A 27,619-nucleotide genomic window follows, 5' to 3' on the forward strand; every position below is an offset into this window, starting at 1 on the left:
ATCAGCAAACAACAAATGGCTTATCTCCCATTTTTCTCCATTTTCTTTAACTATCTCCAATCCCTGGCTCATTACCCTTGCATCTACCTCCTGCACCACCCAATTCACATAAACATTGAACAGCCATGGCAACATGACACATCCCTGGTAATGTCCCACCTTTATCTCAAACCCTCTCTCCATTTCTAATTCTAACACAGGCTCTACTACTGCTCATAACGACTTTCCTCCTATCCTATATCTGTAAACCCTCCCACAGTGCCTTCCTATTGACCCTGTCACAAGCCTTTTCCAAATTCATAAAGACCCAAAAAACATCTTTATCCTTTGCTAACGCTTTCTTACATACCTGTCTTACCACAAAAATTTGATTCATGCAACCCCTATCTGTCCTAAACCCACACAATTCATCTCTAATTACTCTGTTCCTATCCTAATCCTCTCAACCAAACCCTCCCATAAGCCTTTCCAACTATGATACTACTACACTCACATTTGTCCCCTTTTCCTTTGTAAAGTGGAACTATACAGGCACTCATCTAGTCCTCTTACTCTACCCTCTTTTAGACAAACATTAAGCAACCTTACCAGCCAGTCCACCATCACTGTACCTCCCTTTTTTTAGACACTCTGCATGACACCCATCTAACCTAGGTGCCTTGCCTGCTCTCATTATTTTAATAACTGCTTTCACCTTATCTTTCATTATTTCTCCCCCATTTCCCTCATTTATCACTGTGCTTTAATTTTTTTTTTTTTTTTTTTTTTTTTTACAATTTTATGCAGTTGTCAACTTGTGCAACAGCCTCTTGCAGGTACTGTATGGCAGCTCCCCCAAACAACACTTCCATATAAAACACATTCACATTCAAGTCACAAAACAAGCACTTCAAAACTGACCACCAAACTTCCTACTACATGAGACAATCCAAAACATTAGCCAGACAGAAACCCTCCAAAGAGAACCAAATACCATATTACTATTCAGGTTACCATCCAGCAATAAAACAATATCAATTCAGAGCAGGCCTGACCACAGAGACAATCCATCTCAGATGCAACCATCACACAGATGACACTGAACACATCATCCTACACTATTCCACCTTAGCCAAAGTCAAAGGGATAAATCCATTCCCACCCATTGCATCCATTCATACTCCACTCCCATTCATCATTCCTGCCTCCCTCCCCTCTTGGCTACTCCTGGATGATGGAATCCATGCATCTTGCCCACTGCCCTGGGTTAGAAGCAATGCAGCAAGACACAGCACATCCGTAGCAAGGCCACTTCATTTAATTAATAACCCCTCTCCATCCCCTCATGCAGAAAAATAGAAGACAGGGAGAATCCCCTTTGAGTTGCGTCAAAATATCATTCACACATACTTCCTCAACCCCTCCCCCATTCCCCACCCACTCTCCTCCATGCATCACAGCGATCCATACACAACCACTCTCCACTCACCCCTATCTTTTGTCTTCTCCCCTTCTTCCTCAACAGACACTCCCCTCTTTTCCAATGCCCCACCCCTACTCTATCCAACCATCTCATCCTTGGTAGCCCCTTCATGTTCAATCTAACTGATCTAATTATTAATGCACAAAACACATTTATCCCCCTAGAGTCAATACGGAAAAATAGTAATACTCCCAAATGGATGACGGACAGATTGAAACATGAGATCGGAATGAAAAGAGGACTTTACGTAAAAATAAAAAACGGGGAATCACACCTTAGATCAAGATATAACGAAATGGCAAAGCTGGTTAAAAGGAATACACGTTCAACGAAACATAATTATGAAATCAAGGTTGCCAGTCAAGCAAAATCCAACCCAAAGGGTTTCTTTTACCTCTATAGAACCAAAAATAAAGAAAGAATAGGACCAATTAAAAACGATGAAAATGTCATGATAGAATCGGAAGAAAAAATGAGTGAGGAGTTTAACAAATATTCTCTATCGGTGTTTACTAATGAGAGGTTAGATAAAGTACCTGACTGCGATCTGATTTTCAGAGGGGATGAAGAAAGTAGTCTAACTAATATCAGTATTAGTAAAGAAGAAGTACTCAAGCAGAACAAAATCTCCGGGTCCAGACGAAATTTTTCCAAGAATGCTTAAAGAGTGTAAATTTGAAATCTGCGACCAGTTAACTGAAATATTCAATAAATCGGTAGACACTGGTTCTGTTCCAACTGCTTGGAGGCAGGCAAACGTTGTTCCTGTTTTTAAGAAGGGAGATAGATCGTCTATATGCAACTATAAGCCAATCAGTTTGACATCGGTTATAGGAAAAATGCTTGAATCAATAATAGTAAATAGACTCGGAGAACACATTGAAGGGCATAATTTAATTCGTGATTCACAGCATGGTTTCTCCAAGGGTAAGTCATGTGTGACTAATCTTCTATCCTTTTACACTAAAGTATATAAGGCATCAGACAACAATGAAAATTACGATGATATTTACCTTGACTTTAGCAAAGCGTTCAACAAAGTGCCACACCAGAGACTACTAAATAAAATCAAAGCCCATGGCATAGGAGGAAAAGTGTTAGAATGGATTAGAGCTTGGATTAGTAACAGAAAACAGCGGGTCACCATAAATGGAATAAAATCTAGGTGGGGCAATGTTACTAGTGGGGTCCCCCAGGGCTCGGTTTTGGGTCCCTTGTTGTTCATTACGTATATAAACGACTTAGACGATGGGTTAAATAGTGATGTTAGTAAGTTTGCGGACGACACTAAAATAGGACGCCTAATTAGGTCAGGAGACGACGCCCAGATTCTGCAGGATGATCTTAATAAACTGTTAACATGATCGGTGAAATGGCAAATGAACTTCAATATCTCTAAGTGTAGCATGTTAAATGTAGGGCTACACAACCCCGAAAATAGATACAACTTAGATAATACGTTTTTAGAAAAATCTGAGTGCGAGAGGGACTTGGGAGTTCTGGTGAGTCCGCACCTTAAAACCAGGAAGCAGTGCATTAGTGCCAGAAATAAAGTTAACAGAGCATTAGGCTTCATTGCTAGGATGGTAATGAATAGAAGTGCAGAGGTAATTATTAAACTCTATCTAGCGATAGTTAGACCCATCCTTGACTATGCGGTACAGTTTTGGTCTCCGTCCTACAGAATGGACATAAATTCACTAGAATCAGTACAGAGAAGAATGACCAAAATGATACAAGGACTCGGAAATTTGCCTTACGAAGAGAGGCTTAGGCACTTAAACTTACACTCTCTGGAAAGACGCAGAGTGCGGGGTGATCTAATAGAAGTGTTCAAGTGGATCAAAGGCTATAACAAGGGTGATGCAAACAAGGTCATCATAATGAAACAACAGGGCAGGACTCGCAGTAATGGGTATAAACTGGACAAATTTAGATTTAAGAAGGAAATAGGCAAGAATTGGTTTACTAATAGGGTGGTGGATGAATGGAATAAACTTAGTAACCATGTAGTAAGCGCTGAAACTATCAGTTGTTTTAAAAAACGATTAGACAACTTTATGGATGGGGATGACAGGTGGTGATGGATACGGAGCTGCCTAGTGTAGGCCTTATGGTCTTTTGCAGTCTCCTTTATTCTTATGTTCTTATGTTATGTACTCCCCACACTTCCACCTTCCACACCTTGTTTACTAATCTATCTTCACTCATTCTTTCCATATGTCCAAACCATCCCAATACTTTTTCATCAACCCTATCTCCCAACTCCCTTTCCATCCCTGCTCTTCGCCTCACCTCCTCGTTTCTCACGTTATCCAGCCCAGTAACCCCTACCATACTTCTCAGGCACTTCATCTCAAACACATTTAAACTCTTCCTCTCTTATGCTCCATGTTTCTGCCCCATACAGTGCTGTCAGCACAATCACCCCTTCATACAATCTCCTCTTAGGATCCATTCCCAAATGTCTGCCTCTCATTTCACTTTTCAATTCCCCAAGGCACCTACTTGCCTCTCTCAATCTACATTCTACCTCCACCCAATTCCTTCCTTTCCAGCCACATTCACCCCTAATTATTTAAAGCTATCCATTTCCTCAAGTCTTTCTCCCTTAATACTAGCTTCCAATATGCTACCATTCTCTCCCCTTGTACATCTCATAACTTTACTTTTACATACATACATATACCAAGGCTTTTCCCCCCTTACTAGGGAGGTACCCAAAAAGGAAAAGGCATAAATCATCCCTGAAAACACTCCACACCCCTCCACCCTCCCTCCCATCTTAGCACCTCCTAGATGACAGGTCATCCCAGCACCCTGTCCACTGCCCTGGGTCAGAAGCAGTGTCGCAAGACACAGCACATCCACAGCAAGGCCGCTTCATTAAATCGGAGACTCCCCCTCTCCGTCCCCCCAATAAAGGAGAGGACGGGGAGAAATCCCTTCAGGCTGCGTCAAAATTTTGCTCACACACACACTACCTCACCCCCCATCCCCCCACCCATTCCACCTCATGCATCACAACATCTTCCATATACAACCATTCTCCATTCACCCCTGTCTTCTGTCCTCTCCCGTCCTTCCTCAACAGACATTCCCCTCTTCCCCAAAGCCCCCTTCACCCCATCCATCCACCTCATCCTAGGACGTCCCCTCATGTTCACTCCCTCCACATCTGCCTTCCATACCTCTTTTACTAGTCTTTCTTCACTCATTCTTTCCATGTGTCCAAACCATCCTAATACTCTTTCATCAACCCTATCTGCCAACTCCGTTTCCACCCCTGTTCTCCTCCTCACCTCCTCATTTCTCACTCTAGCCTAGTAACCCCCATCATACTTCTCAGACACATCATCTCAAACACATTCAAGCTCCTTCTCTCTTCCTCTCTCATGTTCCATGTTTCTGCTCCATACAGTGCTGTTGGCACAATCACTCCTTCATACAGTCTCCTCTTAGCATCCATTCCCAAATTTCTATAGGAAAGGGGAAGGATGTTTTTTGGGCCTTTATAGATCTGGAAAAGGCTTACGACAGGGTAGACAGAAAGGCACTGTGGGAGGTTATGCGGATATACGGGATAGGAGGAAAGCTTCTGGGAGCTGTCAAGAGTTTTTATGAGAGTAGTAGAGCTTGTGTCAGGATCAGAAATAGAGAGAGTGAGTGGTTTGAGGTAAAGGTGGGACTTCCTCAAGGATGTGTTATGTCTCCCTGGCTATTCAACTTATACATGGATGGGGTAGTGCGAGAGGTAAATGCAAGGGTAGTGGGTCAGGGATTGGAGATGGTTAAAGAAAATGGAGAAAAGTGGGAGATGAGCCAGCTGTTCTTTGCGGACGACACTGCGCTTGTGGCAGGATCGGAGGGATTGAGGAAGTTGGTGACAGAGTTTGGGAGAGTGTGTGATAGAAGAAAGCTGAAGATAAATGTGGGTAAAAGTAAGGTGATGAGATGTACAAGGGGTGAAAGTGGCAGTAATCTGGAAGTGAGCATTAAGGGAGAGCAACTGGAGGAAGTGGATAGTTTTAGATACTTGGGTTCAAATGTGGCAGGAAAAGGTGGAGTAAAGGTGGAGGTAGAATGTAGATTGAGAGAAGCAAGTAAATGCCTTGGTGGATTAAAAAGTGTAATGAGGAATAGAAATTTGGGAATGGATGCTAACTTTACTTTTACCCACATTTATCTTCAACTTCCTTCTTTTACACACCTTCCCAAACTCTGTCACTAACTTTCTTAATTCCTCCTCTGATCCTGCTACAAGGGCAGTGTCATCAGCAAACAACAACTGGCTTATCTCCCATTTTTCTCCATTTTCTTTAACCATCTCCAATCATTACATTTTCCACAAGTCACAGTATCTAAAAACATAATCTACTTGCAACAATGATTGTTGCCTTGAGCTTTATTGACTGGAAACCTCCAGCTCAAAAGTATTTGGGAATGGTCTTTAGGTCCTCCCATAGAGCTCTGGGGAAAAAAAGCACCATTGTTTGTATTACATTAATATGAGAACATTCTTTTACCATTGGCTTGTGGTAATAGGTTGAGCAAAACAGTTGTTAGTTTTCTTTATGCAAAAAAAGGAGGAAATAGAGTTGAAGCAGAGAAAGAGAAATCTTGTACCTATTTTGGAGACATGGGAATCAGACCCCTTTGATGGCTGCACCTCTAGATGAAGGAGTGGATGTTGATGGGCTTGAAGATAGGTTGCAACAAAGTGATTGTTTCTGTTATCCTTTATGACCATTATTTGCAGGCACTTGTCACTGGTCTCACACAATCTCATTGTATGTAGCATATGAAAGGTCTTTGTATTTAAATAAACATTTGCCCATATGAACACTTGCCATCCATTTGACTTTCCAACAATTCAATAGGTTGCAAATATTAGTGGCACCACACACAGGACCAAAATTTAAATTCATTATAAACTATCTATTTGGTGGTGTGCAGTGATGGAATGAGTGTATGTTTCTGTGTTGATTAGGGCTAGTAATCTGATTTTCAAATTGTTTTACCATTTGGAAGCATATTGATGATGCAAAACTATGGTAATTAACAGTTTTCATAACATCCCATATGTTCTGCATGAAGAAATATCAGACTTACTATAACCTGTAGTTCATACTTACACGTTCTAGTAAAGATAGAGTTGCTTTAAGTGCACCTTCTGGGCGGCCAAATGGAAAACAGTACCTAAAAGATATAAAAATATCTTCAGCATACATGAAAAGACAACTGAAGATTAATAAACCCAGGCTTCCTACATTCTAATGAAGAACTGCCATCAAATGTACAAAATAAATAAAATGTATACAAGAAAGGAAACGTTTTCAAAGAGTTCTGGTTAACTAACATGAAATTGGTGATTTGATGTTCTAGTAGAACTCGTAACCGCTCTTTGATGGACGTAAACCGATCCTTCTCTTCGGCCAAAACTGTCCCGACACCATCGGGCCTGCAAGTGCTCAAAATCAGACATAAGGCACAAAATAAATGGGCACACCTGGCTACACGTCTCTGTCATATAAATCAATGCTACCCATGCACAAAATCTTGAGAGAAAAAAGAAGAAAAAAAAAAAAAAAGGAAAAAATATACTCAAAATATATTCTATAACGAAGTGCAGATTAAAAGAAAAGGCAGAAAAAAATAGATAAAATCAAATCAGAACAACAGGCTGAAAAGATGCTGAAAGATGCATCCTGAGGTCAAGATCTGAGCACAGAAGAAAATCAATATAAAATTCAGTAAGAAAGATAATGAGGACAGACTATAAAAAAGGAAAATCTATACATAAGAAAGTCACAGCATGAGGAAACTAAAAGTGGATACTGACAACTGCCTTCAAAAGGACCAAAAATGAATAAGTCACATACTGAGGTTAGTGTAGATTTATCTGTAACTGGCATGCAACACAAAAGGAAGCAAAATAAGCCATTCAAAAGGAGTCAGCCTGTCATCCACAGAGAAACTTCCACGACACCAAAACTAACGAATCATGCCAAAATGTTATCACAATAATAATTCAAGCACAATCACATCAAGCATTGACTAAGATAGAAAATCAGCACATAATGAATAAATTACTATTATCATAAGAACAAATGTAATATGACCCTCACATATATTTCCCCATTACACAAATGTGTACAAGATATGATCAATGGACAAATTGTGTTTAGGTGTATGTATTTTACCTAGTTGTATTATATGGGAAGGGAGCTATGCTCATGGTGATCCGTCTTTGTATCTCTCAGCATAAAGTTTTTTCTTAAAATATTGAATAGTGTTTGAACACAGTTTCTTTGTCCAATTTGTTCCAAGTATCTATCAATCTGTGTGGGAAGCTATTTCTTTTTCAGATCTCTTCTGTAATTATCTTTTTTTAGTATTTTTTCGTGTCCTCTTGTTTTTCCATTGTCCCATTTCAATAAGTTATTCTTATCTAAGATTTCCATTCCCTTCATAATTCTATAGATAGTAAGTCTCCTCTTTCCCTTCTTTGTTCCAGAGTTGGTAATTCTAATTTGGACAGTCTTTGTTCATATGTCATTTTGGAAAAAGTTGGTAACAGTTTTGTTGTTGCTCTTTGTATACTTTCTAACTTCTTTATATTCTTTTTGGTACTGGGTGTCCAGTGTTGCTGTGTATTCAAGTTTTGGTCTTATTAGTGTAGTTAATTTTTTTTTTTTATCATTTCCTCATCCATGTAGGCAAATGCCATTTTTATTGACCTCAATAAATTGTAGGTTTCTCCGACTATTTTATTAATATGCTTGTCCAGTGTCATGTCTTTGCTTATCATCACTCCAAGGTCTTTTTCCGTGTTTACTTTTTGACCTCTTCTTCACCAATTTTATAATCTCTTGATATTCTGTTTTTACTCTTTCCAAATTCCATTATACTACATTTCTTGATATTGAATTTCACTTCCTACTTTTGAGTCCATTTCCAGATCTTGTCCAAGTATTGTTGTAATGAGTTGCAATCCTCCTGTTTTTATTTTCTTTAGTATTTTTGTGTCGTCTGCAAATAAATTCATATAACACACTACTCCTTTACCCATGTCATTTATGTATATAGTAAACATGATCGGGGCCAGTACTGATCCCTGCAGGACACCACTTATCATTTCTTCCCAATTTGAGAAATTCTCTCTAATTACTACTCTCATTTTCCTCCCAGTCAGGAAGTTTTTCATCCATTCCAATAATTTTCCTCTGATGACACCTATTGATTCTATCTTCCTTATTAGTTTATTGTGTGGTACCTTATCAAATGCCTTCTGTAGGTCCAGAAAGGCACAGTCTGCCCAACCATCTCTCTTGTATTATGTCTATTAATTCTATTAATCTTGAGTAAAAGTAGATCAAGTTTGTTGTACATGATCTTCCTTCTCTGAATCCAAATTGATTTGGATTCAGTATAGTTTTTTCTTCCAAATGTTTAAACCATCTATTTTTGACAACCTTTTCGCAAATTTTTGCTACTGTGCTTGTCAGGGAGACCGGTCTGTAATTTGATAGGTCTTCCTGGTTTCCTTCCTTATAAATTGGTACAATGTTTGCCTTCTTCCAGTCCTGTGGCACTTTTCCTTCTTTAAGTGAGAATTTAATTACATTGTACATTTTGTCTTTTAACCTCTTCACTCCGGGGCACATCGCACGTCTGGCAGCATTAGCTGCCCGACGTGCGATGTTGCGTCATAATAATCGCATTATAAAAAATAAAGTCAGTGCTCAATCGTTCGTTCTCTTTCACCCATGTATTTTGATAACCATAGAAAATATGATGAAGCCAGTTTAGAGAGAATGAAGGTTACGTAGGTACGACTACAATAAATATAATCAAGATGGTTATATTGGCATCATCGAGTACCCACTTGCTCCTCATGCCACCTACATAGGCGTGACCATATGGAAGTGGTTAATTCTTTCATGCATTCTTTCAGTATCCAGTTTGCATTTCCGTCTGGACCATGTGATTTTCTGATGTCAAGGGTTTTGCTTTGGTCGCTGATTTCCTTTTGTATTACAATTATTTCTTTTACTGAGGGGGATCTCTCTCTATTTCCTCACAGTTAGGTGAGTTTTCTATTGTGAATACTGATTTGAAATGGTTGTTCATAATTTCAACCATTTCCAGTTCTTCTGTATATTCATGTTTACCTTGGCACAGCTTTTCTTTCTTGTTCTTCAATTTGCCATTTACATACCAGTACAATAGTTTGGGTTCTTCCTTGCATTTTTTATTATTATTTTTTCATAGTTTCTCTTTTCATCTCTGCATATTTTTACATACTCATTTCTTAGTTTGATGTACATTTGCCATTTGCTTGTTTTCTTGTCTCTTTTCCATTTCTTCCAAGCTTTGTCTCTTTTATCCTTGGCCTCACTACACCTTTTGTTGTACCAGCTTTTTATGTATGTTCTTTATATTTTTTTTTGTGGTACGTATTTATTTACTCCCTCATTGTAAATTTCTTTTAGTATATTCCATTTCTCTTCCATCCCTGTGTATGGTATTTACCTAGTTGTATTATACAGGAAGGGGAGCTATGCTTGTGGTGACCCATTTTTGTATCTCACAAGATCAAGTTTGTTCTTAAATTCTTGTATTGTGTTTGCACACACTATTTTTTCATCCAATTTGTGTGTGTATTTACCTAGTTGTATTATACGGGAAGAGGAGCTATGCTCATGGTGACCCGTCTTTGTATCTCACAAAATCTAGTTTGTTCTTAAATTCATGTATGGTGTTTGTACACATTATTGTGTGTGTATGAATGTATATGTATGAATGTGTCTGTGTATATGAATGTGTATGTGTATGTGTGTATTCACCTAATAGTATGCAGGGTTGAAGCCGTACTCACGAAGTCCCATTTTTTCCTCCACTTATCAAACATTTAACTTTAAATAATTTATGTGTACATGTGTATTTACCTAACTGTAGTACACAGGAAAGGAGCAACATTCAATGAGCCACATCTACTCTCCAAATTATTATACCTAGCCATGTGTGTGATTCACCTAATTATAGTATACAGGAAAGGAGTGACGTTAATGGGATCCCATCTCCTATTCTACAATTTATCATACATAACTTCAAATTTATGTATAGTTCCAACTTTGTCTTTATCCAAAACCCTTTGTAGTTACCTGCAAATATATATAACTATATAAATATATACAAAAAAAAAATCTATAGGTATGTGAATGGTAAATTGAAAAACAAGCATGAAATAGAGAAACTACACCAAAGGAACTTGGAATAAACAGAAGATATAGAAATGGCTGAGGTCATGAATAAACATTTCAAATTGGTTTTCTTTAGAGAAAAAGGTATGCCACTAGGATGAAGGGTGAGAAGTAACCCCCCCCCCCCACACACACACACACCCATAGGGTAAATAATAGCAACACAAGCTGAAATAATCATATAACAAGACTTGATGTCAGGAAATCATACGGCCCAGATGGAATTGCAAACTGGATACTAAAGGAGTGTAAAGAAGAACTGGTAGGCAAAATATATATTGTTTGCTTAAGGAAGGAAAAATACCAGAAAACTGGAAAAAGGCCAACATCATACCAATATATAAAAGAGGTAACAAGGAAGACCCATCAGATTACAAACACATTTCCCTTACAAGTACTGTAGCAAAAAATCGTGAAAAAGTGATCAAAAATAGATGGACAAAACATCTGGAGAGAACATACTAAATCCAAGACAGTTTGGATTCAGACAGGGAAGATCATGTGCCACAAATTCGGGTAATCAAGGAAAAAGAAAATTGGGTTAGAGATACAGTGGATAAAAAAAGTGTAGTTTATGGTCTAAAGGAAAAACATAACCTAGTTAGGTGCTTGAGAGAAAAAGAAGAGAAAGAAATAGCAAGAAAATTTTTGAAAGCAGTACAAGATGAAGAGCAAGAAATATAAAAGGAAATAGAAGTGCATAAAATGGGACAATACACAAAAGAAATAGACCTCTAAAGATCATATTAAGGTCACAAATGGTAGTGGAGGAGGTATTAGCAAAAGCAGGAAAGTTAGCAAATAGTGAATACTATAAAAGTATATGGATAAAAAGAGAAATGAACAATGAAGAAAGAGAGAGGACTCTATGACATAAAGCTAATAAAGAAAAAAAAAAACGGGAAAAGAATGGAGACTGACAAAAAGAAGTTCTATCGGAGTGTTAGACATGAGGCTAAAAAAAAAGAGAGAAAGAAAAAAAGAAAAAAAAAAAAAAAAAAAAGAGAGAGAGAACAAGATACATACATATACCGGTACCTAAGACTTTTTCCCCCTTACACGGGAAGTAGCTAAAAAGAAAAAGGCACAGAAACCACTCCCACCCATTCCATCCCCTACATACTCCACTCCCCTCCCTCACATCTTGGACAAGGAGAAACCCCTTGGGGCTGCATCAAAATATCATTCACAACCACTCCCCAACCCACTCCCTTCCATGCATCCATGTATCACCCATATACAACCATTCTTCACTCACCCCTATCTTCTGTCTTCTCCCTTCCTTCCTCAACAGACATCCCCCTCTTCCTCAATGCCCCTTTCACCCCCTCTATCCATCTCATCCTTGGTTGCCCCCTCCTGTTGACTCCATCCTCCTCTGCCTTCCACACTTAATTTAATAATCCTTCTTCACTCCTTCTTTCCATGTATCCAAACCATCCCACTACTCTCATCCACTCTATCTCCCAATGCCTTTTCCACCCCTGCTCTCCTCCTGACCTCCTTGTTTGACAATAATAATACATACATATACCAAGGCTTTTTCCCTCTTACAAGGATGGTAGCCAAAAAGAAAAAGGCATAAAAACCATTCCCACCCATTCCATCCCTAAATACACTCCCCTCCACCGTCCATCTTATCTTGGCACCTCCTGGATGACAGGTCATCCCTGCACCTTGTCCACTGCCCTGGGTCAGATGCAGTGTCGCAAGACACAGCACATCCATAGCAAGGCTGCTTCATTAAATCGGCAACCCCCCCCTCTCCATCCCCCCCCCCCCCATGCAGAAAAGGAGATGGGGATAAATCCTTTCGGGCTGTGTAAAATTTTTCTCACACATACTACCTTACCCATCCCCCCACCCATTCCACCTCATGCATCACAACATCATCCATATACAACCATTCTCCATTCACCCCTGTCATCTGTCCTCTCCCATCTTTCCTAAACAGACATTCCCCTCTTCCCCAAAGCTCCCTTCACCCCATCCATCCAAATCATCCTAGGACGTCCCCTCGTGTTCACTCCTTCCACATCTGCCTTCTATACCCCTTTTACTAGTCTTTCTTCACTCATTCTTTCCATGTGTCCAAACCATCCTAATACTCTTTCATCAACCCTATCTCTCAACTCCCTTACCACCCCTGTTCTCCTCCTCACCTCCTCATTTCTCACTCTATCCAGCCTAGTAACCCTTATCATACTTCTCAGACATCTCATCTCAAACACATTCAAACTCCTTCTCTCTTCCTCTCTTATGTTCCATGTTTCTGCCTCATACAGTTCTGTTGGCACAATCACTCATTCATACAGTCTCCTCTTAGCCTCCATTCCCAAATGTCTATTCCTCATTACACTTTTTAATCCACCAGGGCATTTACTTGCTTCTCTCAATCTACATTCTACCTCCACTCCACCCTTTCCTGCCATATTTGTACCCAAGTATCTAAAACTATCCACTTCCTCCAGTCGCTTTCCCTTAATGCTCACTTCGAGTCTGCTGCCACTTTCACCCCTTGTACATCTCATCACCTTATATTTACACACATTTATCTTCAACTTTCTTTTTTCACACATTCTCCCAAACTCTGTCACCAACTTCCTCAATCCCTCCTCTGATCCTGCTACAAGTGCAGTGTTGTCCACAAACAACAGCTGGCTCACCTCCCACTTTTCCCCATTTTCTTTAAACATCTCCAATCTCTGTCCCACCACCCTTGCATTCACCTCTCGTACCACCCCATCCATGTATAAGTTGAACAGCCAGGGTGACATAACACATCCCTGACGAAGTCCCACCTTTACCTCGAACCATTCGCTCTCTCCATTTCTAATCCTGACACATGCTCTACTACTTTCATAAAAACTTGACAGCTCCTAGAAGCTTTCCTCCTATCCCATATATCTGCAAAACCTCCCACAGTGCCTTCTTGTCTACCCTGTCATAAGCCTTTTCCAGATCCATAAAAGCCAAAAAAACATCCTTACCTTTTCCTATAGCTTTCTCACATATGTCTTACCACAAAAAACTGATCTACACAACCTCTACCTGTCCTAAATCCACACTGTTCCTCGCCAATTACTCCTTCTGTTCCTCTCCTAATCCTTTCAAGCAAGATCCTCCCATAAGCCTTCCCAACTACGCTTAACAAGCTAATCCTTCTGAAACTACTACACTCCCACTTGTCCCCTTGTCCCTTGTAAAATGGAACTATACAGGCACTCCTCCAGTCCTCCGGCACTCTACCCTCTCTCCAGCAAATATCAAATAACCTCACCAGCCAGTCCACCATCACTGTACCTCCTTTTTTTTTAGACATTCTGCATGGCATCCCTCCAGACCAGGTGCCTTACCTGCTCTCATCATGGAGGGAAAAAAATTGAAAGTGTCTGATACTAACATAGATGGACTGATCTCAGGATTAAGTGAACTGATTACCTGTCAGAAGAAAAACCAGATATAAGGGAATTGTGGAGACAAAATTATGGGATCCATTACCACTAAATAGTATTGGACATGAATCATATAATCACTGGATTAAAAATAGAGAGGAGAAACAGGAGGCAGTCATGTTTTTGGCTAAGAAAAACTTATATGTGATGAAGGTTGCAGATGGAGAAAACAGTGTGGAAATGATCATAAGAGTTGAAGATAGTGACATGAAAAGTAAAAAGTTTGTGGTGATTTCGGTGCCCCCAAAAACAGGTTCTTGAAGAGAGATTACTCTAAAATATTAGAAGATACAAGGCACTCATTAAATGAAATGCTGAAAGATGGAGGAAACATGGTACTTATGGGAGATTTCAACTGCAAAGAAATCTGTTGGGAAGAGATGACTATAGAACATACAATGACACAATGAGTAAAAGAAAATATCAGATATAGAAATAATGAACCATTGAGAATAGATTTAATATTTACATCAAAACCTGAAATTATGGATAAAATTGAATACAAGACACCAATTGGGAAGAGTGACCACATATTACTTGAGCTAGAACTAAAGGAGGAAATATAGAGAGAAATGACAAATACAGAAAAGAAAGACTGATGTATAACAAAACATACTTTGGGAAACTTAGGAAATTTTTTACAAAACCAAGTTGGGAAAAATTCTACAATGAAGAGACACATGTGGAAGAAAAATGGACGATTTTGATGGAAATCCATAATGAAGGAGTGGATAAATATGTACATACATACATACATATACCAAGGCTTTTTCCCCCTTACAAGGGAGGTAGCCAAAAAGGGAAAGGGGTTTGAGGTAAAGGTGGGCAAAAACAGGAAAAGGTGTATATTAAGTGCTAGTTCAACAGATGATGCAGTGAGGCAAAAGATAGAAGAGAAAAAGTTTGGAAAAGATGGAAAAAGATGAAAAACCTGGAGAGCGGCAAATATATATCAAAGAAGTGAATAAGTAAAAGTATGCATGGAGGAAAAAAGAAACTATGAAAAGACATGATAAAAAAATGTAAGGACCAACTAAAACTATTCTATAGATATGTGAACAGTACACTAAAAAACAAACAGGAAATAGTGAAATTATGCCAAGGGAATATAGAATACACATATAGAAATGGCTAGATGTTGCAAGATACAAAGACAGGTCACTATGAGCATAGCTCCCCTTCCTGTATAATAGAACTAGATAAATACACTGTATACTACAATTAGGTAAATATGCGCACACACATACATACAAGCAAAAGAGGACAAAGACTTGGAAGTATTGATAAAAGACAACCTGTCACCTGACAGACATATCAGTAGGATTGTGGGAGACACATATGGACTACTGCAGAAGATTAAAATAGTGTTCCACTAAATGGATGAAGAGATAATGAAAAAAGTCATAAAAAACCCTGATAAGTCCAAGACTGGAATATACATCAGTAGTATGGTCCCCACACAGAGTGAAGGATATAAGCAAGATTCAGAGAATACAAAGGGCAGCAACCAAACTGGTTCCAAGCCTGGCAGATAAACCATATGAGGAAAGACTAAAAGTAGTGGGTCTACCAACTTTGAAAGATCAGAGAGAGAGATGACATGTTCAGGTCACTAATGGGGATAGATTGCATTGAAAGAAGAGATCTGATTAAAGATGGGAGGGCTTTAAGAGGTTATGGAGGTAAATTAAGAAAGATTGTGTGTCAAAAAGAAGTGAAGAAACACAGTTTTCCATATAGATGCATAAATATGTGGAATAGCTTAGAAGGTGATATAGCTCAAGCTCAATAACAATACATGAGTTCAAGTCTAAATATAATAATTGGAAGTCAAAGATATATATTAAGTTGGAACTGTACATGAATATGAGTCCAGGTATGTTAGAAAAATAGAGTATAGGAGACAGGACCCAGTGAGCATGGCTTCTTTCCTGTATACTGCAAGTAGGTAAATACAAATGCACACAAAGCAAATGCACACAACTTTACAAATGAAAACATGGCTAAACTGAAAAAATAGAAGTACACAGGAAAGAGTTTAATAAAATTAAAGAAATTGAGAAGAAATTAAATACTTTTAAGAAAACTTACAGCATAGGAATGAAAAGGTATGTACTGAAGATGAATGGGAATGAAATTGAGAGAGAGAGAGAGAGAGAGAGAGAAAAAAATTATTAGTTCAATAAAAAAAATTTATTGAAAAAAAGACAATGCATGGGAAATGTGGCAAAAATAAAGAGCTGAAAAAAGAAAGGAAAAAAATGAATATACAAGTATATGAAGAGAATAGTAATAGAACTTTGATAAGAATGTAGCTGACAAATGTGAGGATCAACCTAAGTTATTTTTCAGATTTGTAAATGGCAAGCTGAAACACGAGGAATATCTAAGTTGAAAGTTAAAGGAGTAGTATATGAAGATGCAAGAATGTAAGCTGAAATAATAAGTGAAACCTTTTAATCAATATCCAATATGGATGAGGAGTTTAAGGGAGAAAAGAGTGAAGAAAATGAAGAGGCTATAAACATAACAGTGAAAGTAATTGAAAGATCTAAATTATGTGAGAAACTGGAAGTGAGAAAGGCCATTGGGATAGATGGAATCTCAAATTGAACAGTGAAAGTGTGTCAAAAACAATTTGTGGATAAAATAATAGAAATTATATGTGATTGGAAAGAGAGGAAGTAAGTTAATAGGAGAAACAGCATCATTTAGTTGTATGTACCTCAACAGGGTAGACCCCAAGACAAAAAGCAAGAATTCTTCCAGACACTGAGAAATACAAATGATACTATAAATAAAACTACCAAGATTTTGATTAGGAATTTGAAGTACTTGGGTCCTCGGTCCTGGGAGATCTCAAATTAGGAGGTGCAAAACTTGGATTTTGCCATGAAGAATGGCCTAGCTGTGACAGCCACAAATGGATATGGTATCAATACAGCAAAGAGAAGGGTGAACACATTGAGAAATCTATGATTGACTTGATATCAACTAGTGAATGAGAAAACCTAAAATAACATGAAAGTGCATGTAGCACTCACTGACTTAAGAAAGGCATTTGATAGAGTATAACAAAAAAGGCTTTGGAAGACATTAGGGAAGGAAAGATATGGAGTAAGTAAACAACTCATACAGGACATCAGGACTTTATGAAATGTGTCAAAGCACTATCCAATCCAGCAAAGGAAGAGAAAACTGGTTTCACATGACTACTGGAGTGAGGCAAGGCAGTGTGCTGTTGCTACCACTTTTTTTTTTATTCTGTACATGGATGGATGTCCGAGGAAAATATACAATCATCAGGACACAGGACAAACTTTTGCATATGCAGATGATACAGCAATAATGAGAAAATCAAATGACACTCTTTGAAACATTACAGAGAAGGAATAATGTAATAAAGAGTAAAATAGCTGAAAAGATATCAGGAAGTACACCTTTCCAAACAGATGCATGAATTTGTAAAACAAGTTTGATAAGAACATATTCCAGAACAACTATGATTAAATCTAAGGCAAAGTTTGATAAATGGAGACAAAATAGGACCTCATAGGCACAACTCAAATACTGTATACTACAAATAAGTAAATACATAAATTTTATATATATATATATACTGTATATATATATATATATATATATATATATATATATACTGAAACACATACATGAGCAGAATACTCCACTAAGTATGTTGCTACCCATCATCCTGTGAATCCTTGTGGCACTGGGAAGATTAGATACATGAGTCATATTGCTCTTCACAGTGGAAATACCTGGATTCCCCTGCTGGAGATCCTTGATAATACAAAAGCAGTGAGCCTCCATTCCTATATGGAAACTCCCCATGAGACAAGGACAGAAAATAGTTTAAGAAAAGAGAATGATATATATATCTCAGACATGGCAGAGGCCACTGAATTCACTTCAGTTAAAAGAGATGTTTCCCCACACCAATGTATGTGCATTTGTGTATGTGTGCATATCTATGATGAAGTATATATAAATATGTGTGTGTGTGTATTTATTTACCTAGTTGTATTTTATGGGAAAGGGAGATATGCTTGTGGTGTCCCATCTCCATATCTCGTTTCATCTAGACTGTTTTTAAATTCGTGTATTGTTTTTGCACACACCACATTCTCATCTAACTTGTCCCAAATGTCTATTATCCTGTAGGGAAAGCTATTCTTTTCCAGGTCTCTTCTATAATTCTTTCTTGATTTTCTTTCCATGTCCTCTTGTATCTCTACCATCCCATTTTATTAGATCTTCTCCATCAATAATTTCCATGCCTTTCATGATTCTATAAATAGTTATCAAGTCTCCTCTCCCTCTTCTTTGCTCCAATGTCTGTAGCTCAAGTTTTGCCAGCCTCTCCTCATATGATAGTTCTGAGTGTTGGTGCCAATTTCGCAATTGCTCTTTGTATTCTCTCAAGTTTTGTTTTACTTTTTTTTTGTACTTGGTGACCACGTCGTCACTGCATACTCCAATTTTGGTCTTATCAAAGTGACTAGTATTTTCTTCACCAATTCTTTGTCCAGGTATGTAAATGCCACTTTAATTGTTCTTATTTAATTATATGTTTCTCCAAAAATTTTGTTCATATGTTTCTCAGGGGACATATTATTCATAATAATGACTCCTAGGTCCTTCTCATTTTCCACTTTTTTTTTTATTTCTTCCTCTCCCATTTTATATGAACCTACTATTCTTTTTTTTGCTTCTTCCAAATTCCATTATACTACACTTCTTGATATTGAATTCCATCTCCCACTTTCTACTCTATTCCAATACAGGTAAACGTCGACTTACGATGGCATTAGGTTTCGATAGAGCCATCGTAAGACGATCTCATCGTAAGTCGATCCCCACTCTGTTCCGTGGTCACTGTACCTAGCCTACCTGTATATTAACCACCAGAGATACTGAATATAGCCTATTAAACATGTACAGTAGTTTATTTAACTATTTTTATCCTTTTTACCATATTCAAACACTATAATATGTATTTTCAGTACGGAACTTAATTCTCGCGGTCAGCAGCCAATGCCAGCCGTACGACGTGACGTAATAATACTCGCATCATAAAATATAGTCACCGCTTATATCGATCGTTCTCTCTTTCACCCGCGAATTTTGAAAACCACAGAGAATGGGATTTAGGGCACATTTGAGAGAATGTAAAAACACAGGGGCAACTACAATAAATATAATCAAGACGCCGATATGGCAGCGTCGCGAATCCACTTGCTCCTCATGACGCCTACGTGTGCGGCACCGTATGGAAGGGGTTAAATTATCATATCGTCGTCGTCGTCGTCGTCATCGTAAAGTCGAACAATCGTAAGTCGCGGCCATCGTAAGTCGACGTTTATCTGTACTTTATTGAGATCACTCTGCAGCGACTCACAATCTTCTTCAGTGTTCACTTTTTTCAATAGTTTTACATTGTCTACAAAGAAGCTCATATAACTTTCAATTCCTTTATCCATATCATTAATATATATAGCAAACATTATTGGGGCTAGAACTGTTCCTTGTGGAACTCCACTAATCACTTCATCCCAATTAGAGTGTTTGTCTCTTATCACCACTCTCATTTTTCTTTCATGGAAGAAGTCTTCCATCCACTTCAGTAGTTTACCCTGTATTCCTCCTGCAGTTTCTAATTTCTTTAGGAATTTCTTATGTGGCACCTTATCAAAAGCCTTTTTCAGGTCTAGAAATGCATAATCAGCCCATCCATCTCTTTCTTGTATTATATCTATTAGCCTTGAATAGAAACACATCAAGTTTATGATACATGATCTTTGTCTAAATCCAAATTGCCTTGGATTTAGTACATTGTTTTTTCCAAATGCCTTACACATCTAATTTTGATCATTCTTTCACAAATGTTAGCTACCATACTTGTAAGAGAGACCAGTCTATTGTTAGTAGAGTCTTCCTTGTTCCTCCTTTATATACTGCTACAACATTTGCTCTTTTCCAATTTTCTGGAACTTTTCTTTCTTTCAATGAAATGTTTATTAGACTATGTATTTTGTCTGTTTGTTCCTGCATTCTCTCAAAATCCAGTTTGCCATTTCATCTGGACCATGCAATTTTTCAACATCAAGATTACTCAAGTGATTTAGTTACTTCTATCTCTTTCATAGGGGGACTTTCTCCTCCCACTCGACATCTCTAAGTTGTATGTTCTCCCTTGTAAACACTGATTTAAAATGCTTGTTCATAATTTTTGCCATTTCTATTTCCTATGTGTATTCAACTCCTCCTTGTCATAGTTTCCCTAATTCTTGTTTTTCAGTTTGTTTACATAGTTTTGTTTGATCTTCACATTTTTCTATGACATTCTTTTTGTATTTTCTCTTTTCTTCTCTGTGCACTGGGACATATTGGTTTTTATAACTGGTATATATTTTCCATTTTTTGGTTCTTTTGTCTTTCCTCCATTTTATCCAAGCTTTATCCCTTTTGTCTTTTAACTTGCTACATCTTTTCTTGTACCAACATTTTCATTTATTTTTCTCTTTCTTGTCTTGGAACATACTTTTCAATTCCTTCCTTATAAAATTTTGTCAAAATATTATATTTCTTCTATTGTTGTTTCCTCCTTGTGTATCCTTTCCCAGTCTGCTTTTTGGAAATATTCTCTCATCAAAATTTGTTTTTCCATACATCAATCTTCCCTTTCTATATTGTTCACTTTTCCCATGTATTTTTCCTCATTTAGTTCCAGTTCAACTAATATGTGGTCACTTTTACTTTGTGGTGTCTTATATTCAATCTTGTCCACTATTTCAGGTTCTGATGTGATTATTAGGTCCAGTTATGAACCATTTCCTCACTTTCATATCCACTACTCTCCAATAGAATTCCTTTGTCCGACTCTGTTCTGTTCTCGTTTTTTTTTCCCCTTAGTTTCTATTCTTTTTGTTTTCTCTTCCTCTCTTTCCTCTTTATTCATCTCCTTTTTTATCCATACCTGTTTATACTGATCACTTTTTGCTAGTTTCCCTGTTTTTGGTAAGATATTCTCTGCTGTCATTCGGGACCTGAATTTAACCTTAATTATTCTGGTCTTGTCTATATTGTGTTTCCTTAGTCTATATATTTCTTCAATTTCTTTCTCTATTTCAAGTTCATCTTCTTGAACTATCTTTAATACCTTGTTTACTTTTTCCTTCTCCTTTACTCTTGTAGTCCTATTTGGATTATACTTCTCTTCCATTCCTAATATAATTATACATTTCTTTTTATCTGCTAAGTCTTACTATATTCTCCTTCTCTCTCATCACTTTAATAACTGTGTCCTTAGTTTGTTCTTTCATCTGTTGCTTCGCTATATTTTTATATTCAATTTTGTTATTCTCTTGGATTTTTTTTTTCCAACCACTTACCTCTTTTGCTATAGACTCTTTATTCTTTTTATTATTCCTGTTTAATTCCTCATTCTCATCCTTTACTTCTCTTAACTGTCTTTTTAATTTTTCTATTTCTTTAGGTTTTGATTTTCCTTCTGTAATTCTTCCAGTTTATCAACTCTTTGTGTAATTAGCGCGAGTTGGCTAAACCTAACCTCCCATGCTTTGTTCATTTTCGTGAGTTTCTTCTCTAGACTTTTTAGTTGGGGGAGGTTGTCATCTCCTCCCTCATTAAATCCATAAAAGAAATTATCTTCTCTTTCCATTGAGCTGCTCTTATTTATGTTCCTACTTTTAATACTTTGCTCACCTGTTCGACCACGGCTGCGTCTGCACACCTTCTGTTTACATCCCTTCTGACTTCCAAGGCCTGTTCCTCACCTTCCTCATTTTCTTCCATTTTCCTCAATTGTGTGTATATATTTGTATGATTCACCATTGTCATGGCTGTGTGTGAAATTGTGTGTGTGTGTTTATGTATGTGCACATTTATGTACATAAAAACACATATTTCTTCACTCATATGTATCAAATAATATAATGTATATATGATTATACAGTAAATATATACACACATGAATGTATATATATATATATATATATATATATATATATATATATATATATATATATATATATATATATATATATATATATATATATATATACATATATATATATAATATACACATATATATATATTTATATATATTAATATTTTTATATTATATACAGTTTATTCTATATATATATATATATATATATATATATATATATATATATATATACACACACACACACACATAAGGCCTGGTGCTTGGACTGTTGTGGTAACAGTCGCCGCCGGGAAACAAAGTGAAGTGCAGGATTTGAACCCACAACTAAACAAATGAGAGCCCAGCATACCTCTGAACACACCACCACTACACATGTGTGCGTGTGTGTGTGTGTGTATATATATATATATATATATATATATATATATATATATATATGTATATACATATATATATATTATATATATGTATATATATATGTATATATATATATATATATATGTATATATATGTATATATATATATATTTCAAATCAACAATTTTAATTTTCATTATTATTTTTTCAGAAGGACACAGAAGTGAGATCGTAGATAAGACATTTGAAATTTGAATAAATGAACTAAATACTAGATACAGAAAAAATTAGAAAATATAATTTGGTATATACAACTAAGAGTAGATAATTATTCTGATTTATATGACAGAGCCAGTAGTCTATAGTGCCTTGCATTTTAAGAAAATAATTCTTTTGGTGCTGTACAAGACTTGTAGTTCACCTAGCATGATCATTTCTTTCATTTACAGTGTACAGTAAATTTTGGTTATTTTGTTCACTTTTGTCTTCTATTTCTACATATGCATGTGGAATGATATTATTTACCCATGAATCCTCTAAGCTGAAATGTAGAAGTTGCAATAATTGTATTGGTATTACCTATGCTACTCAGCTATTTATAGGTTCTCTAGAGCTACTTACTGCTGAAATTATTGCTATAATTAGCAGTATCCTGATATAAATGAACTTTTGATGTTAATTCTCTTTACACTAATCAAATAACTAAATCCAAAATTTAGCATACCTAAGGCATAAGCAAAAATTGACAGTCTACAGGAGTCGGTAGCATTCCAACCCCCATATCATTGCAGTTTTCATTTTCATGCAAAAAGTGATTCTTGCAAAGCACCACGAGTCAACATTGGTAATTTTGATGCAATACAAAGATGATTCAAAGTAAGATGGCAGGCATTTGTCCCCATCCAAACCCACAGCAGGAGAACCCCAATGGCTGCACATTGGCTGTGCATACAACCAACCCACCCATCCCTAGGCAGCTGTTGGGTGGCGCCAGCTGGGGCAATGCAAGTCCACACGCCTGTCACACCTCTCTTGAGGTATGACATGACATTTGGACCCACCTTTCATCAAACCGCATCCCCGTATCCCCGTCAGCAGGGGCGGGGTAGAGGGCGGTGAAGGGGCAGATCCTCCACACATGCCAGGGTCCTCCATCCCATAGGAAGGAGGGGCACCACTAGCCACACACAAAAGAAATCTGATAAAAATATTGCTGCAGTGTTGATGTATTCACTGGATGGCTGTCTATGTGGTCTGTGGTACTGATTTCTTTTGTGGTGAAGGTCCACTCCTGTTTTGAGGCTGCTTCCTTCACCAGGGCGGACCTCAAGGTGTGAGCTGGAACCTAATCTTCCCTCCAGAATTACTAAATTCCTTCAGGAGAGCTTTGGTTCCACAGGACCGCCCTAGATTTAGGGTGACAAGTCAGTCCTGTGTGACGTGGTAGAAAGAAAGTAGGTAGGGACACACTCACACATGCACGCACCACCATGCTTGGAGTAAGAATTAGTGTTTGTACCCTGTTGGAGTACTCTCTACCCAAAAACATCCCATCATGATTACATATATGTATATGTATATATACATATATATACACATACACATACACACATACACACACACATACACACACATATACACATAAACACACCTATATATACACACACACACATATATACAATATATATATACATATACATATATATATATATAAATGTGTGTGTGTGTATGTGTGTCTATGCATATGTGTCTGTGTGTGTGTGTGTGTGAGAATCTGTGTGTGCGTTTGTGTACTGTATACATATCTCCAAAGCTACTCACAACAAGCCCCCAGTTCCATAGCACGTGTGTAACCATCGTTCATCAGACCAGGTCTCTTAAAAGAGGAATGCCAGGCAAATAATGAGTGATGCATCAGTAGAACTCATGAGTATGCAGCAGCATGTGTAGCTGCAAACCGTGCAAAAGGAAGAAGTCCCCTTCGTAGAGCCCTGTGTCGAGTACCCATACCAATGTTGGTCTCACAGTCTCGCACGGAAGAGAAGGGAACAGGCACTGGAGGAAGACATTTGTGGAGGAAGGGAGGCTATGCAATCTTTAACCCCTTCAACATGAGCTCTTACCCTCAACTGAATAAGATCACTTGGTAGTAGCCAGAGCAAAATGTGCATAATGCATCATAAAAGTGGAAGGGTTAATTGAGAGCCTCAACCCCTTCAACACAGGGTCCTGCCCTTATCTGAATAAAAATCCCTAGCATTTGCCAGAATAAAATTCATAAAGGGCATCATGGTAGCAAAGAGTTTAATGCTTTCTAACCATCAGCACCACCCAAAAATGCTCTGTTCCTCCAGCCAATTCCTTTCTCCTTCACACAAGTTGACCTTTGCCTTGTGCAATAAAGATAAAAGTAATTGTACATTTGAAGAAAATGCATTCGAATTGAGCATAACCGTGACTGCTTATATAAAAGTGTTCTCATTCTACTTGGTAGTACAAAAATGTGTCAAAATTCAGATATTAGTACTTCTAGCATCTATCAAAGTTGATAATAATAATAATAATGTTGCTTCTATAAATATATAGAGGTCCAATCCATAATGTGTGACTATCTACATATGCTTGACCTCATGGCACCAACCTTGCAGGCATTGCAATGCTTGGGGGTATGAGAGGTTGGCCGGGTTCTTGGCTATGGGTAAAGAACACGGGTTATAATATTTATTGGCTTAAACATCTATACATTCTTCTTCCGACTTCCCCACAAGGAACAATGAACAGGATCACTGCACTGCACGTGAGTAATATTAGCATTTGCAATAATCTTACATATTTGATTTATATACAGGAGTATATTGATATAGACAATGTATTCCCATAAATATAGTAAAGGCAGGAATGCACAAATGGACACATAGCTACTTATGCAGAGAAATGATGCCCACTTTGTTATATGCAATCAGTAGTATATGTGAGGTGATCTAGCCATGGCATTTAAGGCTCTAGGACACACTTTGAGGTCTATCCTACAACTACTACTTCACCAAATCTGTAAGACTACTCTATACTACCTCTTACTGTAGTTTTGTGGCTAAGTCAGAATGACTCAAACTAATTACAGTTGTATTCTATTATTCAATAGCCAAGCAAAATTATTCAAAATCTAGTAATAAAGTGTGTCCTGGGCCACATGACGTCACCCCTCATGGTCATATCAACTCTGCAGGCTGTGGTGGAGAAATGAGTCAAACATCACATCTTCACCGATGCTGTTTTGGCTAATCAGAGCCCAAAGGACTGGTAGCGTCATTGCCCATATACTCCTTTACACAACTACTTTACGTCTAGCTCTACTACTTCATACACATAGTCAATTACACTGTAGGTCTGGAATACAGCATAATTCTTTGTGCGCTAATACATACAACACTAGATACATATTTGATCTTGGCTTAAATTTACTACTGTTAAAACTTACAACAGCAATAGGCTGATATGGGTGTTCTTTTGTCCTTTTCTGACTTGAATTTGGTGTTCTAGACTGGATCAATTAAATATATTGGTGTTGGTGTTTGGGGATACAAGTTTTTGTGTTTCCAGGTTCTTCACATTATTTTACCCTGATGAATTCTTCATAACATGAATAACCATGTTTCTGCTTCAGTGTTTTCAAGTAAATGTTTTATCTTTTTTTCAATTGCATGAAGTTCTATATCTACTTAGACATTTCAAACTCTCCAATTCTCTCACTCTAAGCTTACTCTCATCTACAGTAATGTTCCTAAATCTAAACAAGCTTGACTGTTCCTGAGTCTATAGTTTTAATTACAGGAAGTTCTAATACATTCATGTGACTTATCAATTTTAATGACTGTTCTTTGTTCTCATCACTTGACTTTCATCTCTTGCAACTATTGCAAATGTATCTAGTTACAGTCATGCAAATATTTGCCCCAATTTACTTGTATTAGTATAAGGCTACTTTAATTTAATTACGGTACTCATATGAAATACTCATAGGTTAATTCCAGCTGTGTACAGGTATCTCTTTACTAATGTGAGGGTTTGTTAAAAGTGCATCAATGATGAACAAAAAATGTATAAACTTTTCAGTTACATATGTATTCCTGGAGATACTCTTAAACCTTAAAGCAGGAATTGCTCAACAAATAAAGTACAAAATATTATGACTTACAGTTTTAGTAAGGGTCTAAGAACTTTGAAAGCATCACTGAAAGCAATTTTTATTGCTCTCAGAATTTGGTTAATTTCTACCAGATTTTTCAACTGCTGTACCACATTTAAGTGAACCTATATTTTCAGAAGCAGTAAGTGGCAAGGATATTTTACACACAACACATGGTGTACAAAAAATTTACCTTAAAAAATATAGTTAACCTACATGAAGATACAGGTGTGAACATAATATCATTCAAACATGTAAAAATATATATTAGAAACAAACATAAACATTTGAAAAGAATTTATGTAGAAATTATATTTTGCTTAACAAAATTTTTTCATATCATTCATAAATGAATACAGGGGACATATTTTCATAAGTACCCCAGACCTGTAAATGGTACACTTGGTTGTGGAGGTTAAACTAGAATGCAAAGAGTATGTGGAGGTTCATTTTGGCATATTAGTGGAGATGAAGACTTTACACTCTGGGGATGTAGGGTACAAGAGAAAATTACAAGTTTTGGTCTTAAATAATTACAAATTCATGATAGAAAAAAATGTACCCTTTGTCCAGTGGTTACAGTAAGGTTGAATTTCCCCTTCTTCAATACATCCATTCAATCATCTATCGGTTTCCTTCACCCCCTCCACAGTGCACTAATCTCAACTCTTTTGACTACCATAACCCCCAACATTCACAAGATACCTCTACATTCACCATCATCCTGGCCACATTTCACTGATACAAAAATACATTCCCAAATCAAGTGGGTCTTGTACTCGAATCTAGGATATTTGGGCCACAAAACTGCAACCTAGGACATTTGGGCCACAAGGGCCACCTGGGGTGGATATTTGGGCCACAAACAAATTTTTTTTTTCTTTTTGTTCCCTTTCAATAT

At 37.3% G+C, this 27,619-nt stretch overlaps 1 protein-coding gene across 24 annotated transcripts in view; it reads right to left on the minus strand.

The window, feature by feature from the left end:
- The window catches only part of Cadps (calcium-dependent secretion activator 1), a 1,142,346-nt gene that overhangs the window by 179,593 nt on the left and 935,134 nt on the right, over nucleotides 1-27,619 (minus strand). For 18 of the 24 annotated variants that reach the window (XM_076212572.1, XM_076212575.1, XM_076212566.1 and 15 more), the window contains 3 exons: nucleotides 25,174-25,224; nucleotides 6,822-6,923; nucleotides 6,598-6,661 (listed from right to left, as the gene is read on the minus strand). In XM_076212572.1, the coding sequence (XP_076068687.1) occupies nucleotides 6,598-6,661; nucleotides 6,822-6,923; nucleotides 25,174-25,224 (217 nt within the window). The remainder of the gene's footprint in view (nucleotides 1-6,597; nucleotides 6,662-6,821; nucleotides 6,924-25,173; nucleotides 25,225-27,619) is intronic. The other 6 variants (XM_076212581.1, XM_076212582.1, XM_076212586.1 and 3 more) reach the window with 1 other exon arrangement.

The sequence above is a fragment of the Oratosquilla oratoria genome, chromosome 30 (genome assembly GCF_046742065.1).
Source record: "Oratosquilla oratoria isolate Oo_2021 chromosome 30, ASM4674206v1, whole genome shotgun sequence".
Classification (NCBI taxonomy): Eukaryota; Metazoa; Arthropoda; class Malacostraca; order Stomatopoda; family Squillidae; genus Oratosquilla; species Oratosquilla oratoria.